Source organism: Anopheles aquasalis, chromosome 3 (assembly GCF_943734665.1).
Source record: "Anopheles aquasalis chromosome 3, idAnoAquaMG_Q_19, whole genome shotgun sequence".
Taxonomy (NCBI): Eukaryota; Metazoa; Arthropoda; class Insecta; order Diptera; family Culicidae; genus Anopheles; species Anopheles aquasalis.
This window is the reverse complement of record NC_064878.1, coordinates 55033398-55048548: the sequence shown is the minus strand read 5'-3', so window position 1 is coordinate 55048548 and position 15151 is coordinate 55033398. Positions and strand designations below refer to the sequence as shown.

Here is a 15151-nt window from a genome sequence, read left to right as displayed (position 1 = left end):
TTATGCACTTGAAAGCTACGACGATGATAATGACGATGAAGAAGAAAAGACAGGCATTTTGCGAATGGAAGCATAAGCTTAAGGTAGACATTATTTAACTTAAACCTTATAAGAAAGAGGATCTTCTAGCGAAAACAAAAAAACCAGATACAAAACCCATAAAATGCCGAATGTGCAACAGTGTGTGTTTAGTATGTGAACCCCTTTCTCTCACCCCGCCCGAACAGCTCTCCGCTATGCGAACAGCCGGCAATTTTGTGGCTACAGTTTAGAACGAGAAATCGCGCAAATGAACAAGTGAAATGGAATATTAAACATAAAATGAAACAACCGAAACGAAGCAAACGAAATTGTCTTTTCTTCTAAACCGAGTGAAAGAACATGAACACCGCGATCGTTGTGGTAATGGATCATCATCCTTCGTCATATCGTCAGCATTTTATTATTTAAAACATTTTATTACTTAGCACTACACACTTTACCAGCTGGAATGAGGCTGCCTAATGTCTTTTCTGTGTGGGGACGGAATGCAATAAATGAAGAGAATCGGACGGAAGAAGGATCTACATTCTACAAAGAAAACGCACAAATTAATGGCAACGTGCGTTACAAACTATGGGGAAGCGATCAGGCGATGCTTAATGCTGCCGTTGGAATGTACGCCACATGCCGGCCACTGCCAGCAGAACGATGGCAAGCGTGCTGAGCGTGGATTGCCGGGAAGCACCATTACAACCGTCGGTATCGCACGTGAAGATGCACGATCGGTACTCGATCTGATCGCCCGGATTCCGCACGTAGTTGCAGTAGTTGCCCAGGTCACGCGATGAACAGTATCGCTTGGCACCGATACCATCTGTGGATGGGAGGGGAATTCCGATTAATTGATGAGTTTCGGTGACACACCCAGCCACTAGTTACGCACACAACAGTTCGTGCTTGATAGTGAGTAAGCAAAGAGAAGGTGCTTATCGAAGCAAGCGTGCTAAGGGGATTGTAATGAGGGGGGAAAGGACACTCTACACATGAGGGTAACGCATGCAAGAAATCAATACAATTAATTAGTGATAAAGGGTTTATAACACACGGGGAAAGACACAAACACAAACAGGCACACGGACAGAGTACAGGATGGAGGGAGTGTAAGAGCGAACCATGCATTGCCGTTGATTTGATGCAATATTCTGCCTCGAACACGTGATCACACGGTTCCGGCTTGAATGGGGACGCCTCGTCCGCGATCAGCAGATCCGAACAGAACATGGAGTGTGCCGATGAACACTGGTAGCAGAGTATGCCGGTTGCTGAAAGTGGGCCGATTAGAATGATATGGGGTTATGGGATAGAAAAGGAAGTTAAAACAAAAACTAATTACAATGGGACACTTTACCGACTTTGTTATGGTTCCCGGAACCTTCCCAGAATATTAGTATTTATAGCTTTTTGAATAGTATTTATACAGTATACTCCGCGGTTAATTCGGCGACAACGAAAACCTACCAGGCCTACTGCGCTCTTAATTACAAGCCCACTCTACAGAAGCCACCGCGGTTCGAGGGATGAGGTTAGCATAATATGCGTTAGCATGGTTAGTTGGTAATAATGTTCGCGAACTGCAAACAATGCGAACAATGGTCAGCCATACCTTCGAAGCGACCAATATGCTTGATGCAGAACTTGGCCCCGTAAACGTTGGAACAGTCGACCGGCTTCAGGTCGGGTTTGTCGAATCGCTCGAACCATTCGCTGCACTGGAATGGCGTCGTCGAGTCGGTCGTATTACATGTGTAGCAGCTGATGGCCGTCGCTGTGGGGCAGGTTGGTTTTAGAACCAAAACAAAAAAAAAGGGGACATTCCATCAAACGTTAAACAAGCTCACTTTGCTGGGCGCAATTTTGTTGCCTAACCAATTAAAGGAACCGCATCGCTTCTAGCCTGCTTTGGTGACAGTTGTTTGGTGGACTGTACGAAGCAGTTAATTATGGCACAGGATGGGAGCGTTGTCCCAATTTCCCGACTCGACAAATTGCCTTTTACCACGCACGACAAAACCTCGGTCCATCCACGGTGAAATGCGAGATAATGGTTTTAATGACTACGGCGAGGAATGGCACTTGTTCGTTCAGCATAATTTCAGCTTCAGTTGAGACCGAGAGAAGCGTTTAATGCTAGCGAACCAAAAAGCAAAAAAAAAATAAATGGAAAACGAAGCTGGCTCCCATTCGCAAAAGGAAGCGATGCTGCAACCGGAAACCTGCAGGATAAGCCGGTTTTGTCTCGGTGCGTCTTCCTACTCAATTATCCTGCTCATCTCGGGCTGACATGGGTGCGTTAACGTTCCCCTTCATTAACACGCTCCTGTGCTATTTTTTTTTTTCTATGTTTTTGTGCGCCAATGTAATGCAGATTTAATCAGCCAAGTATGTTTGCCCACCGCTTCCTCGTCGCTCGATAGCACTCGAAAGCTCGACAGGGGGAAGGAGGCTATTCAATTAAGACAAATGGAAACTCAATGAACCGAAAGGATATAGCGGCGGCGACAACGACAAGGACGATGACGACGACAAGGCCCGAGGCTTTCAATTCGCGAACCACGCTGCTAAACCACTTGGTGATGGTTTTCGATTTAAGTGGTTCAAGAACGGCACTTGTGCTACTACACGGCAACGCACGCAGCATCGATGGTCCCATGAACCATATCCCAGGCGAGAAAAGGAGTGAAATCGTGCTCATCAATCCACCCTTGAACGAGGCAGAACGAAGGCAAGCGCTAGTGCGAGGGGGAAGAATGGCGTTGCCTTTCTGGGTTCTTCCGTTTTTGTTTATTTTCTCGCTGCGGAAAGATGAGTAAATATGCGCGCAAAATGTTCGACTCCGGGCGTTCAGCACCGGAAAAAGTCAAATAGAAGTGGAACCATTTGCATGGCTGCCGATGCCGATGCCGCTACGGGCCATGTGTTCCAGCACCGATGGGGAAAAGCACATTTCGCTAGAGTCGGCACTTCTCTGCTGCCCCTGGCACCGGCACGATTGCCCCTTTTTCCCACTTCCGTTGTCGTTGCCTCTCGTTGATTGACCGTTGAGGTGGAAGAACAGCGATAAGAGCACACGCCCGAGTCCGGCTGAGTCCGTGCCAGCAGGCCACCAGGCCACGGCTACAGTCACTGGAAAGACGGTTGTCAGGCACCGAAGTGCTCCGGATATTGATGCTAAATGAATAAAGTTTACGGTCGATAAGGGCGAGCGTGCAAGCAAGTACACAGTACCGCACCGGGAGCCGCTTGCAAAATCGGACTTTGTTTGCTTTTGGGATTCAAAATTATGCTCCCGTTCGTTTAAAGCTTTTACTCGAAAGGGTGAAGTGTTGATCACACTCCCGGGTAGCGCTACCTGTGATCTTCCCACCGCGTGTTTGATCGTCGATCTCACTAAGGTGACGGGGTGACGAGTCTCACTCGCATCATTTTCACTCGACGCACCAATTAATGTTTTGCCCACCCTTCCTTCCTTCCAGGCGCCTCCATCCTGAACCACTTACTTACCACTTTGCACTGCCGCCATTAGGAAGACCGCACCCACCACCATTAGCTGCTTCATTTTGGTTTCTGTTCCCCCGTTTTTTGTTTGGCTTTTTGGCATCAAAGAAGGCGCGGCTCACCTCGCCCCTAAACAAGCAGCACACGGCGACACAGGGCGTCGTGTTTCGTGTGTTTGTTAGCGGATTAGGGTGGACTCGTTGCCACGGGATACCTGCAATTGGTTACGGAAGCAATGTGTAACTGCACTGCGTTTGCTGCTGCGTTCGAATCTAGGTTATTCACTTGTTTAAATCGAGTTTTAAATCGCACTCCACAACGATCGATCGAGCGATCGTGACTCACCAACAACACTAGATCGCGAGTTTCGCTTTCTCACCGTTTCGTCTCCGTCACGAAAACACATCCATCCACAACAAACTAAACGTGAGCTTTGTTAATGAGAACCTCCCCGTTGTGGATCTGAGGACGCTGAGTGTGCCGTTTTTGAATGGAACGGCGTGATGTGCGACGAGTGAGTGCCAGAGTGCCAGGTGGTACAGTATCTAGCATAAAAATGCTCCAAAAAGGTGACAAATTTCGTTATGAAATTATTGGCCATCTGTGCTCGCAATCCTGTTGATGTTTAGTCCCACGTCAGAGGGAAGGAATCAGGAAGGCGCTCCTTCTAGGATGAAAGCAATTGAAGCTTATTTTAACACGACGGCGATATAGATTGTAATGCCAGAAATTCTAATTAGAAGAGATGGAAACCTTTTACCTCTTTTCTGATACTTTTTATGTCCGCGATACTGTAGCTTGTGAGTCTTGCATGCAATGGTTTATGCTGAGCTAGGATGCGATTTATGTACAGTACGTATCATAATGCCGGCATATGCTGGAAACATATTGTTTCCGTTTATCTAGTATCCTGTCTGTACGTTGGAGTCAAAAAGAAGTTCAGAAAGAAAGGATTCAGAAAGAAGAGAAGAATTATGATTCGTTGATTTTTTTTTTAATTTTCACGGTCCTGGAGTTCTAATTTTATCGTTCTAATTAGGCATAAAGATGTCAGAAAATTAAGTAGATATTTTAGTATCACTTCAATTTCATTGTTGATGGCATATTTATATCAGCAAGGACCTCTCGAAATAATATTTCCCAATCTGTTCTATATGCTTAATGTTTTGTCGACCATTTTCATTATATGCTTGCAGTTTTTACCAATTTGTTTAAAGTGTGGCGATGTAGATTAGAAGCGTTCGTATTTTCTTAATCAAAACCATCATTTTGATGTTTTAAAATGCTCCCAAAAATGGAAAAAATCGAAATTTGAGGAAAAAAAACTCGTTGGTATCACTCATGTTTCATCGAAATAACATCTGCTTTACGTTGTCAGCTGATCTAGAACCGAGCAACGGAGGACGCCACAAAAAAGTAAACCATTAAACCGCCACGCATTCGGTTGCCATGGATTAACACCTCTACCTGACCAACACCCCCTTCTTCAAAGTATTTTAAGCTCACGTATGGCTCACGTATGGCATTCACGGAAACAAAATCATGTTTGATGGTTTCGCCATAAACAGCAAATCTCACCAAATGAACCATTCTTTTTGGCTGCGAATCCCCGAACGTTATCCTTGCACTCCCCGCCTGCGATTAAGTCACAAATCTCACGGATGGACTCTCGCCCGGAACGTATCACATTTTGTCCTTTTCTCACACTCTCCGGTAATCCGGTCACCAGCAATCACAGTAGCGTTTGATTTCCATTTCAGAGAGTAACATTAAATATTGTTCTTGAATTAGCAAACATCTCGATACATGCATTTTGCGAGCTCTTTTCGCGCAATGCTGGCCAGATGGCAGATGAGTCGTTGGCCAAAAAAGGGTCAAACAAGGATACAGCAGACTGCTTGAGGCACTCTGCTACTAAAAGCATCGCATGCATTTTATTTATCGATGCAATTAATGACCCTCCAGGTCCAGCCCATGCCTCCCGTATGGCTCAGGAGTTGGAATCCTCGACCTTTGGCTTAAGCATTGCTGGCGTTGAGAGAAGGTCACGGTGGCCACCGGTGTTGCTGGCCAGTCGCTCCCCAGGGCAATGCCAGGATAACGAACGACCACACCAATCGTTCCATTCGATACCACTCGTCCTCGTCTAGAGCTAAGCAGATGATAATGGAGCAGCTCATCACACCGCACCGCCCACCGCGACCACACCCAACAACATTTCCGAAGGACCTTGATCGAGGCTTATTCTCAACCAGGCGCCGTGTAGCGACCAGAGACTGATTGAGGCGATTAGTGTTTGATCGGACTAATTGAGACCAAAGATCAGCTCCAGTCCAGTCCATCATCAGGTGGCCACGAGGTAGCACCCTGCCCCAAAAAAACGCCACCTTAATTGGTTTATTGGTTCTCGACGGCGACGATCGCGATTGCTCATCGCTTAATAATAGCCAAAAAGGCGATCTGGTATTGTGAGTGAAGAGACACGATCGATCGGCAGTCGCAGTCTCATATTTTACATAATTTCGTATTCCGAAATGACCCCCAAAAACTGCTCTCGCCGTCTCGATCGTATCGGTTTTGATGATTCTGGTTTGTTTGTTTTTTTTTTTTGGTCCGAGCTTCCGAAGTCGACGCATCAGCTGGCCACTGTGGAATGCCGTGAATCCGCTCTTGAATCTCGAAATTCATTTGCATCGACCTTGCCCTCCCCACGTGTCGCATGTGTGTCTGCGTGTCCATGCGTGTGAATTGGAGTGAAAATTCCTCAAGATCAGATCTCTTTACACCCGCGATGACTCGCCACCGCTTTTCGTAATCTGGAAAACCGAGATGTTTGGTATTTTGCTGCCCGGTGGCACCGAACCGGAATGCGATACCAGCGACCTTTGTTTTTTCGTAATGTGAGCGTCCTTGTGAGGGGGGGAGCGGATCCGTAGTACGATGTGTCACCTACACGCTAACCATGACGCACCGCCCCCCGCCTGCCGCTGCCACCCCAAGGTTCTTAGAGAAAGCGAAACCGGAGCGGAGTGTGATACGAGCGAGGGAAGCGCTACAAATAAAAGAAACAAACACCAGGCACGCACGAAGGAAGGTTTTTTGGTGGCCAATTGAGGATTTTGGATCCCTCTCTCTCTCTCTCTCTTTATTAGTAACAGGCGTTTACTCGTGTCTCTGCGGAATTGGGGGGTGGCAAAGAAAAAGAAAACCGAAAACTCTAGTGCTCTAGAGCAACTGGAAAAGGTTCTTGCGTCCGAGCAGATACGAAACGTCCTTCCTCGGTGGGAGCGCTGGGGCGTAGTTCGCCGATTGTGCCACTTGCTGCTGCGGTGGCAGATAATCACGGTTTGGCGGTGGGCAGGTTGGCGGCGGTGGTGGCGGAAGATACTGGCGATCGTTACACGGCAGCGTCACCGTCGAACGTTCCACCTTCGTGCTGGTTACGGTCGTCGGAACGATCTTCGGTACCGTGCTGGTAACGGTGCGTGTATCCGTCTTGGTGCGGAACTGCGTCACGGGCGTTGTCCGGACGAGGGTGCTGGTCAACGTATCCGTGACCGTTTCCGTATCGATCAGCGTCGTTGTAAGCGTTTTGGTGAGCGTGTTGAACCGGGTGATGGCCGGTGGTACGGAGGTGCTAGTGACCGTGTCCGTGAGCGTCGTCGAAACAATCCGCGTTACCGGCATCGTCAGGATGCTGGTTTGGGTTCGGGTGAGCGTTTGCGTCACGGGGATCGTTTCGGTAAAGAACGACGTTTCGACGGTGCGCGATGTCACGGTTTGGGTGCGGGTTTCCGTACGGAATGAAGTGATCGGTGGCAACGTTTCCGTCACCGTATCGTACTGCACGTCGGTCACGGTTTGGCGAACGGTGGCGGTTGTGGTCGTTGGAACGATCCGGGTCGAGGTAACTGTCCGGTAGTCCGTCCGCAGGACCGTCGTTGGTTTTGTGATCGTTGACGTGACGATCGAGGTGCTCGGTTGGCATGCCGGGTACGTGAGCTGATTATCCGGTGCCGGATATTCGTATCCATCGAACGGAACGGCCGCAACGGGGAGGATGGTGGTACCGTACAGGCATACCATCAGCACCACCAACCAGGCTGCTGCTGCTGCTGCTGCTCTCGTCTGCATCTTCATCAGTCCCTTTAGACACACTTCCCTTGGTACACGAAAGACAGACAGACACAAGCAATCACTCACAACAAACTGGTCACTGCGGCTGACTAGAAACTGGCGCGCTGCCTGCAACTCGAAGCTCGAAACTGGGCGAACCTGGCAAACTGTGAACGTCCTGTCACGCTCTCTAAGCCATACTATCTCCGACCGGCCCCAGAACGTTCCGCTTTTATACAACCAACCGATCGCGACGGCGACAACGACGACGTGATCTTCGACAGAACAGATCTTTGCCCCATAACGACACGACGATCACGGATGCTGCTGCGGATGCTGCTGCGGCTGCGGATGATCCTCGCGAGCACACGAAGCCGAACGCCAGAACGTTACGCAAACCCGAACCGAGCGACCGCACGACGAACGGACGAATCCGAGCTCGAAGCTCAGACGGTTGATCACTTAACCTGTGCCACCCTGTGAGCTGGTGCGTCGCGTGATCGCGCGTCTCCACCGGTAGCCACAGCCACCAGCGTGGCCTTTGTTACGAGCGAATGAGGCGTTGGAGATCGTCTTACAAGTAGTCTTAAGTCTACTTGAAATGGCTCCGCGCGAACATGATCCTCGCATGATGTCGCCTTCGATCGATCGATTCGTTGGCTGGTCGCAAACCACAGCGTTGGCCCGCTAAGAAAGTGAATCTGCTTGGGGCGTTACAATGTCTGTTGCCTTGTCAGTTGTCAACCGCACATGTCAACGCGGTTGAAGATGCTCAGCCAGATCAATGTCGATCAAGGACGATCGGATACTACTATCCGGACCCCCCCCCCCCCCCCCCCCGGCGGATAGTGTTTCATCGTTCCAGCACCCTCTTTACAATCGCGCCAACCAAATGGGGCGCACGATTCCCATCTTTCATTCGCTCAGCTGGAGCTTGGCGCGATCGTGTTCCCGCCGCGATCTTATCCCACTGATAAGTTGCTTTTGCTTCGTCCCTTTTTTTTTTCTGGGCGTTGGCGTGTTTCGCACCAGGTGTCCAACCGGGGGGCCAAAGAATCTAATGTAGAACCCGCCACAAGAACGTGTTTTTTTGTTTCTTTTTGGAATCGTGGCAAATTCCTGGGAGAGATTCTGTAGATAGAGCGTTTCGGTTCTGCTGAAGAAAAACCCCCCCCCCAAAAAAAAAACTACTCCCGGGATCGTTGACCTTCGCTGTCGGGTGTTGGGTGTGGTCTGCGCCGGGTTCGTGGTTCGTGCACAAAAACTCCCATTCCGACCTGTTCTCGTCTGTGGCCGTATGACATTTTGGGGTGAGCTCCAAGAGAGTGAGCAAGAGAGAAGGACCAGCTTGGACATCCCGGACCTTCTTCGGACATTGTAAAAGTGCTTTTAAATCGTTCCCTAATTGCCATCGATCGGGATTTGGTCCAAGGTCCCCTGTCTTTCTCTCTCTCTCTCTCTCTGTCGTTTGCTGCAGATGCGACCATTAAATATGGAATCAAGGCTCGAGGAGTGCCTGGAGGACATCAAACCGGTGGCGAGAGAGAGAGAGAGAGAGAGAGAGAGAGAGAAAGAGAGAAGCGCGTGCGTACAGACGAACGCAAGATAAGGCGCAGAATATTATTGTGCTCCCGGTTGGACATTATCATAATATATTGCACCACCACACACCCCTCTTTATGCCACAGATCCCCGGATATTTGTCCGAAATTCGATGCTTTTTTTGGAGGCGAACAAAGAGGACCGCGCTTGACTCGACTTTATATTCCTTATTTTTAGCGAGTCGCGCGAATCCCACGTAAAAAAAAAAAACACAACCACCTCACCCAGCCCGGGGGTTTCGTGTATAAATAGGTATCGTCTTTATTTTAAACATATATTCTGGAGCCCGGGAAGCAGAATGGAAGCGTAGCATCACTTCCGTTTCGTCACTCCTTGCACGCTCCGTGTCTTGGTGGCTAATCAAGGGCCATTTCTATGCATCTCGCCACACTCCCCAGAGCATCAGTTTGGTTTGCCAAGTATCACAATCACACCCAACTCATCTCCATGGACTCCCTCAGGGAACGCTAGTTCGTCGGATCGCCATTGCACGATCCGGTGGAGAGATTGAACTTGCAGAGCAACCAGTTCATCAGCGCGGCCGACGGTTGCGGTCCTCTAGCCGTGGCACCGGACTGTCCATCCAGGTAGATGATGTTAATGGCCGGTTGTCCGGTCTCTGCGGCCACCTCATTCAACTCCGTACGCTCCCAGGAGTCTCTGAACTTCCCCGTGACGCCAGCAGCTCGCTTGATCGGTCCGCTCTGCTGCTGACTTACGAAGGTGGAAATGAATGTCCCCGTTCCGGCTCCGTTGCTCTGCTGCGGCGTGGTTTGATCCACCGACGAGGACGTCCGGATGACGGCATCGGCGTTCGGTTGGCGTGATGGCGTGGTGGCTCCATCTCCGGCCGCCGGAAGATACTCCTTCGAGGGTGGTTCAACCGGAAGGTAGGTGTTTGGTGGTGGTGGTGGTGGCGGAGGTGGCAGATAGCTATTCGGTTGACAGTAGGTGGTCGTCAGGAGGGAAGTGACGGTCGTCGGTTGGATTTCGGTTGACGTTAGGGTCACGAAAACGCTGGACGTTTCGATCTGTACGATTGGAGGGAGCGTAATGTAGGAAGTTGAAGTCGAAGTCTGGGTCACAGGAGGCAGTGTTTCCGTACGGACGCTCGTCGAGACAATCGTTGAGGTGCTTGTGGTGGTCGTGGTGCTCGGCAGTACCAGCGGACACTTTGGTGTCGTATAGGTGTAACCTTCGTTGAAAGGTTTCGATGGTTTCGGGTAGTTGTAACCCGTAAACGGAGCAGAAGTCGTGGTGGTTGGTTTGGGGTAGTTGTAGCCACTGCTCTGGGCACTGACGGACGAGAATGCTGTGGCCAGCACCACCGAGAAGAGTAACACCTGTACGATTCGTGACTGGAATGTTGGGGACAAAAAAAAAACGAAAAAGACTGAGGTATTAGAGAGGAGCTCCTTTCGAAGCAGGATGTGTTCTATCATTAAAACACCCTTTAGCGATCTCTAGATCAACCCCGAATGGCGCCTTCTAATCAGCAAGATGGTACTGGCAAATAGGCTGGAATTTTCTGTAACGACCAGCCGATGAAACCGGATCGACGGGAAAAGGGGTTCTATATTTTATGCAAATCGTGTCGACAAAGGGCCCTTAGGGACCGACACCTCCATTAGGATGCGCGATATCCAAGTGTCTCAGACGCGACCAATCGGCGAACCGAACCTGCGGGTTTGTTCTCGCGAGGCGACCAGAACTGAGAACTCGTTTTGCTGTTACGGCTGTCGCTTCGCTTCTTTCCAATTTGCAAGTCAAACCCTGGACCGAACATGACGGAAGCACGGAATCTTCAAATCATATTCCGCGAGTAGGCGAGAAGGCGAAGAAGCCTAAAAAAGCGCGCACCACGCCACCTTGGATCGCTTGTGATATTTTTGGAGCGCCGCCACCGCCTCGTGAACGTCCACGCATTCCACCCATCATCACCATAAAACTCGTCGTAATCTGAATTCGGTTCGTTCGCTATCGAGCAGATTCCTAGGCAGGCAGGTATTGTTCCACTGGGTGTCGTGTCGTTTGTTTCGAAAGTGAATCCGGATGGACGCGCGAGACGAGATTAGGAAATGATGATGCGGTGATGATGGTGTGGCCGTTCGAGTGTCGATCGATCACTGCACTGGGCCGCTGGGCCGCTGGGCTCCGCTTGGCTTGCGTAAGGTCCCTTCCGAGTTACTCCTCTCGAGGCGGCCACGACCTTTTATCACAACACAAAAACAGTATTCAAAAGGGTCTAATGGCGCGTATCATTTGTTCCATAGCCATAAACACACGCTGGCGCACACGCAGACACAGTACACCATCCATCAGCTGGTGGGCCAGCGAGAGACCGTCAGAGTGTCGGAGCGCCGGTTGGGCGGCAATCCGTCAATCCGTCAGCGCGACCACAAGGGGGGGGGGGGGGGAGGGAGGGGAGGATGATATTATGCGACCTCTACCGGGGGCCCACGATCATTTGCATCACTTTCAGTCTCACTCAACTGGTGCCGATGCTGCTGGTGCTGCTACTGATTGGAATGGCCATTCCAGCGCTACCTAGAATGTCGCTACTGTTCCAAACACTGTACAGAAGGCACGCGACCTGCTCTGAACTCCCCTTTTGGGGTCAATTACCATGTTGTCTAACGATGTTTCGCACGTTTTCCGATCGATTAGCACTGCACTAGGCGTTTTCTACACCAGGATCCGAGCTATTCCTTCCAAGTAACGCTGCACGTGCACGTTTCGAGCCCACGCCTGACTGTTCCCGGTTGTGCAGCGCCAGTGAACTGAGCTGACCACCGGACGGTACGTTTGGTTTTAATCAAACATTCGGTGGTCATAGCCCCGACGAAGGAGGAGGGGTGGGCTAGATGCTACCACTTGCAGTCACTCTCTCCTGCCACCTGCCGCCCCCCCCCCTGGGGGAGAGAGGATGAGAGCACCACCTTCATGGTGCTTCTTGTTCTTGTTTCCAGCGAGTGAAGGGACCCACTGGCGCTGCACTCAAAGCCACCGAACCCGCGCCCCACCGAGCCGAGACGCTTCTAATGTTTTGCGACTTTATTGCCCATTGTTTTTAGTCCGAGGAGTTCTTGTGGCGTTACCCCGAAGGGAAGGGGGTCAGTTTGTTTCGTGAAGAGTTGGAAAATTGAAAACTTCTTAGCAATGGCACAGCTGCCAAAAGCTGCCATTGCGTTGCCTCAATTACTCGGTCATAATTTATTGGCCCGTGTTGGTTTATCGGAGAGTTGGAGGTTTGGCAGGATGGTCTGATGGTTTCGTCACGCCAGGAAGTTGATACGATATCCATCATCATGAGCAGCAGCAATAGTAGCAGTACTTGAGTGGAAGCAATGTTGTGGAAGTGACCAAGATGGACTCACTGTGATGTTACGGTAACAGGAATTCGTATTGACTTGACCATTGACCAGACCTGATGATGCGAACAGAATGAAGCGTTGTGAACGCAACTTGTTTATGATCAAGCAGGCCAGCAGGCGAGTTACTGTGGCAACCAGTGTTCCGAAGTAATCCATTTTTTTCTCATGCTTTGGTTATTTCTATTTGAAATTCTCCTTTAACTTGATTGAATTTCCAATATTTCAATTTCTGGCAGATTCTTTATGTTGAATTGATTACACAAGACTCAAACCGGGTTCGTCGCTTTGTCGAACTCTTTTGATTCATAATAGAAACGGCTCATTTTTGACGATCCGTTTGTAGACTAATCTATCTACCTATACATGTTTTTGCAAATGCCATAATAAACTGCAACTTTCAAAGAATATTTGGTCGTATTTTTGGGACGATTTGTTGAAAACTTCATCCAATAATGATGCCTTTTCCAATCAAAGCTAAAAAAAAACCTTTTTGACACAATTGTTTAAAAAAATGTATCAACAATTTTTATTAAAACTCTACGGGGTTGCCTGTTAAATAGTGTACAGATAATTTTTTCAAAATTTCAAAGCGATCGGTTCAGTAGTTTTCATGCTACGATGAGCGGTTCAAGAATATTTCCGGAAAAGGAGAAGAATCTGTAAAAAAAAATCCAAAAAGCTATCTAGAAACCTTTGACATTGATTCATCGATACGTGCGTCTCTGGTGTTGCTTATGCAATGCTTCAATACTGTCAATTTAGAACATTTTATTTCTGTGAATTTCAAACAAGATCTGGATGTCTCACGCTTACTGGCACCGTTTTCGCACAGCTCGCAATTGGCGCAGTGTCACAATGTGCGCGCCGACAGGCATGAAGAAATGGCTGGTGCACTGAATCATCATCATCTCTCTCTCTCTCTGGTGTGAGAGATTTGGATTAACATTTCTAAGCCACAGTCTTTTCGGATCTTCTCATCACGCCGCGCCTACAGCTACATTGTGGCACTGTGGTCTCATCAGTTTGCGTTTGCTCAATTCCTTTCCCCACGCGCTGGACCTGGGGCGAACCCGATTAATATTCTCCGATAGGCCGCTTGCACACCAGTAGAGCTGCTCCGGGTAGAGGGAACTCCTAGGAGGCTCATAAATGTTTAAACAGCGCGCGAAATCAACCACTGTGTGCTGTGTGTATAATTATGAGGCAGCATGAGCTCTCGCAGCTACTCTCATTACTCCTCCCAGTCATTTAGTGGACGAGGGAAGGGAGGACTGTAATCCTGCCTTGTACAAATTGGTTGAAGTGGCCAACTTCCGTGTGGTGTGATCATTAGCGAATTAATTCTAGTGTCAGCAATGAATCATTTTCTGCAATGATCGCGAATCTCAAGCATACGAGATGCAAAGCTCGTTGATCATCGTTCTATGCTGGGGCGGGGTTTTGGGGCGCGTTCACGGCACATCGGAAATGTGGAAACAACGTTTGCACAATAGACACTGGGGCTGAGCTGAGGATAAAACAGGCAGAAAACCGGAACAAACAGACAAGAGCTGATGGGTTCATCGTTATCCTCTCCTCCACAACACATCCACATAAAACATACTCTCCGCATAATTTATTATTTTAAATATTCGTCCTCTGCCCGTGCCGATTTACATTGATTGCAAGCTTTACGAGCTTTGCGCTAAATTTAATAAAATAATCTGCATTCCGCCACCGTTCCTGGTCGTGATGTTTCGGCCTTTTGCCTTCGTTCCGTTTTTTTTTCAGCACACCACCCAGAACAAAGAGTCATAACTAACAGGCCTTAGAAGCTGTGAAATGGCTATCGCGCCTGGCGTCTCGGCCTTATCGTCGTGATGCATCACGACCTTGCAGATGGAAGTATACAGAAATGGGTTCGCGGAATCCAGAACCAAGATGCAATCAATCGCAGACCGCCAAGCTCGATGGCAGAGGCACCCTTGACGCCAGGTGCGCCTCCATTGTCGTCGGTCGTCATCTGGAGCTTAATTAAAACTGTTTCACATGGAGCGATATTTAAATTCGCGAACCGGCTACCAACCAGCTATATCTGTCTCTCTCTCTTTCTCTTCTTTTCTGCCTAATTTTCGTCCACCACCCCACTGTACTGGTGACTTGGGTCGTTAGAGTAACTGAAAACTAGTGCACTGGTGGCTAGCTGGCAATAAATCAACCGACAACTCAACCGCTTGCCAAATTCCAGTCTAGTCCATAGGTCACAGGCACAGATGTTAGTGAGAAAATGAAGGTGTCTGCATCGGCAAATGTTGATTCAAACGCCACCTTTTTGGGGGAGAGGGGATAGTAATTTCAATTTTCCTCCCATTCCCTTTGGTGTGACTTTTGTGGCTCCTGCGTTTTATGATACCCATCGAGGTGAATAGCTCATTAAAATCAACGTTAGAATCAACTACATACGCGCGTGGAATGTAAGTTGACCTTCGTAGAACACTTGAACGCTCGCTGTAATAACCTTGGCTTTTCGGCTGTTTATTGGC

At 49.1% G+C, this 15151-nt stretch overlaps 3 protein-coding genes across 3 annotated transcripts; all 3 read right to left on the bottom strand.

Moving 5' to 3' along the window:
- Nucleotides 1-405: 405 nt before the first annotated feature.
- Nucleotides 406-3958, bottom strand: LOC126579197 (uncharacterized). Its single transcript, XM_050242578.1, has 5 exons — nucleotides 3823-3958; nucleotides 3544-3751; nucleotides 1646-1807; nucleotides 1155-1304; nucleotides 406-856 (listed from the first exon to the last, which is right to left on the bottom strand). The coding sequence occupies exons 2-5, from the start codon at nucleotides 3638-3640 to the stop codon at nucleotides 639-641; spliced, it is 627 nt and encodes a 208-aa protein (XP_050098535.1). The 5' UTR covers nucleotides 3641-3751; nucleotides 3823-3958; the 3' UTR covers nucleotides 406-638.
- Nucleotides 3959-6722: 2764 nt separating this feature from the next.
- On the bottom strand, nucleotides 6723-7947 carry LOC126579196 (uncharacterized). The gene has a single exon (XM_050242577.1). The coding sequence runs from the start codon at nucleotides 7675-7677 to the stop codon at nucleotides 6763-6765; it is 915 nt and encodes a 304-aa protein (XP_050098534.1). The 5' UTR covers nucleotides 7678-7947; the 3' UTR covers nucleotides 6723-6762.
- Nucleotides 7948-9722: 1775 nt separating this feature from the next.
- On the bottom strand, nucleotides 9723-14494 carry LOC126576795 (uncharacterized). Its single transcript, XM_050238100.1, has 2 exons — nucleotides 14432-14494; nucleotides 9723-10613 (listed from the first exon to the last, which is right to left on the bottom strand). The coding sequence occupies exons 1-2, from the start codon at nucleotides 14492-14494 to the stop codon at nucleotides 9723-9725; spliced, it is 954 nt and encodes a 317-aa protein (XP_050094057.1).
- Nucleotides 14495-15151: the final 657 nt, after the last annotated feature.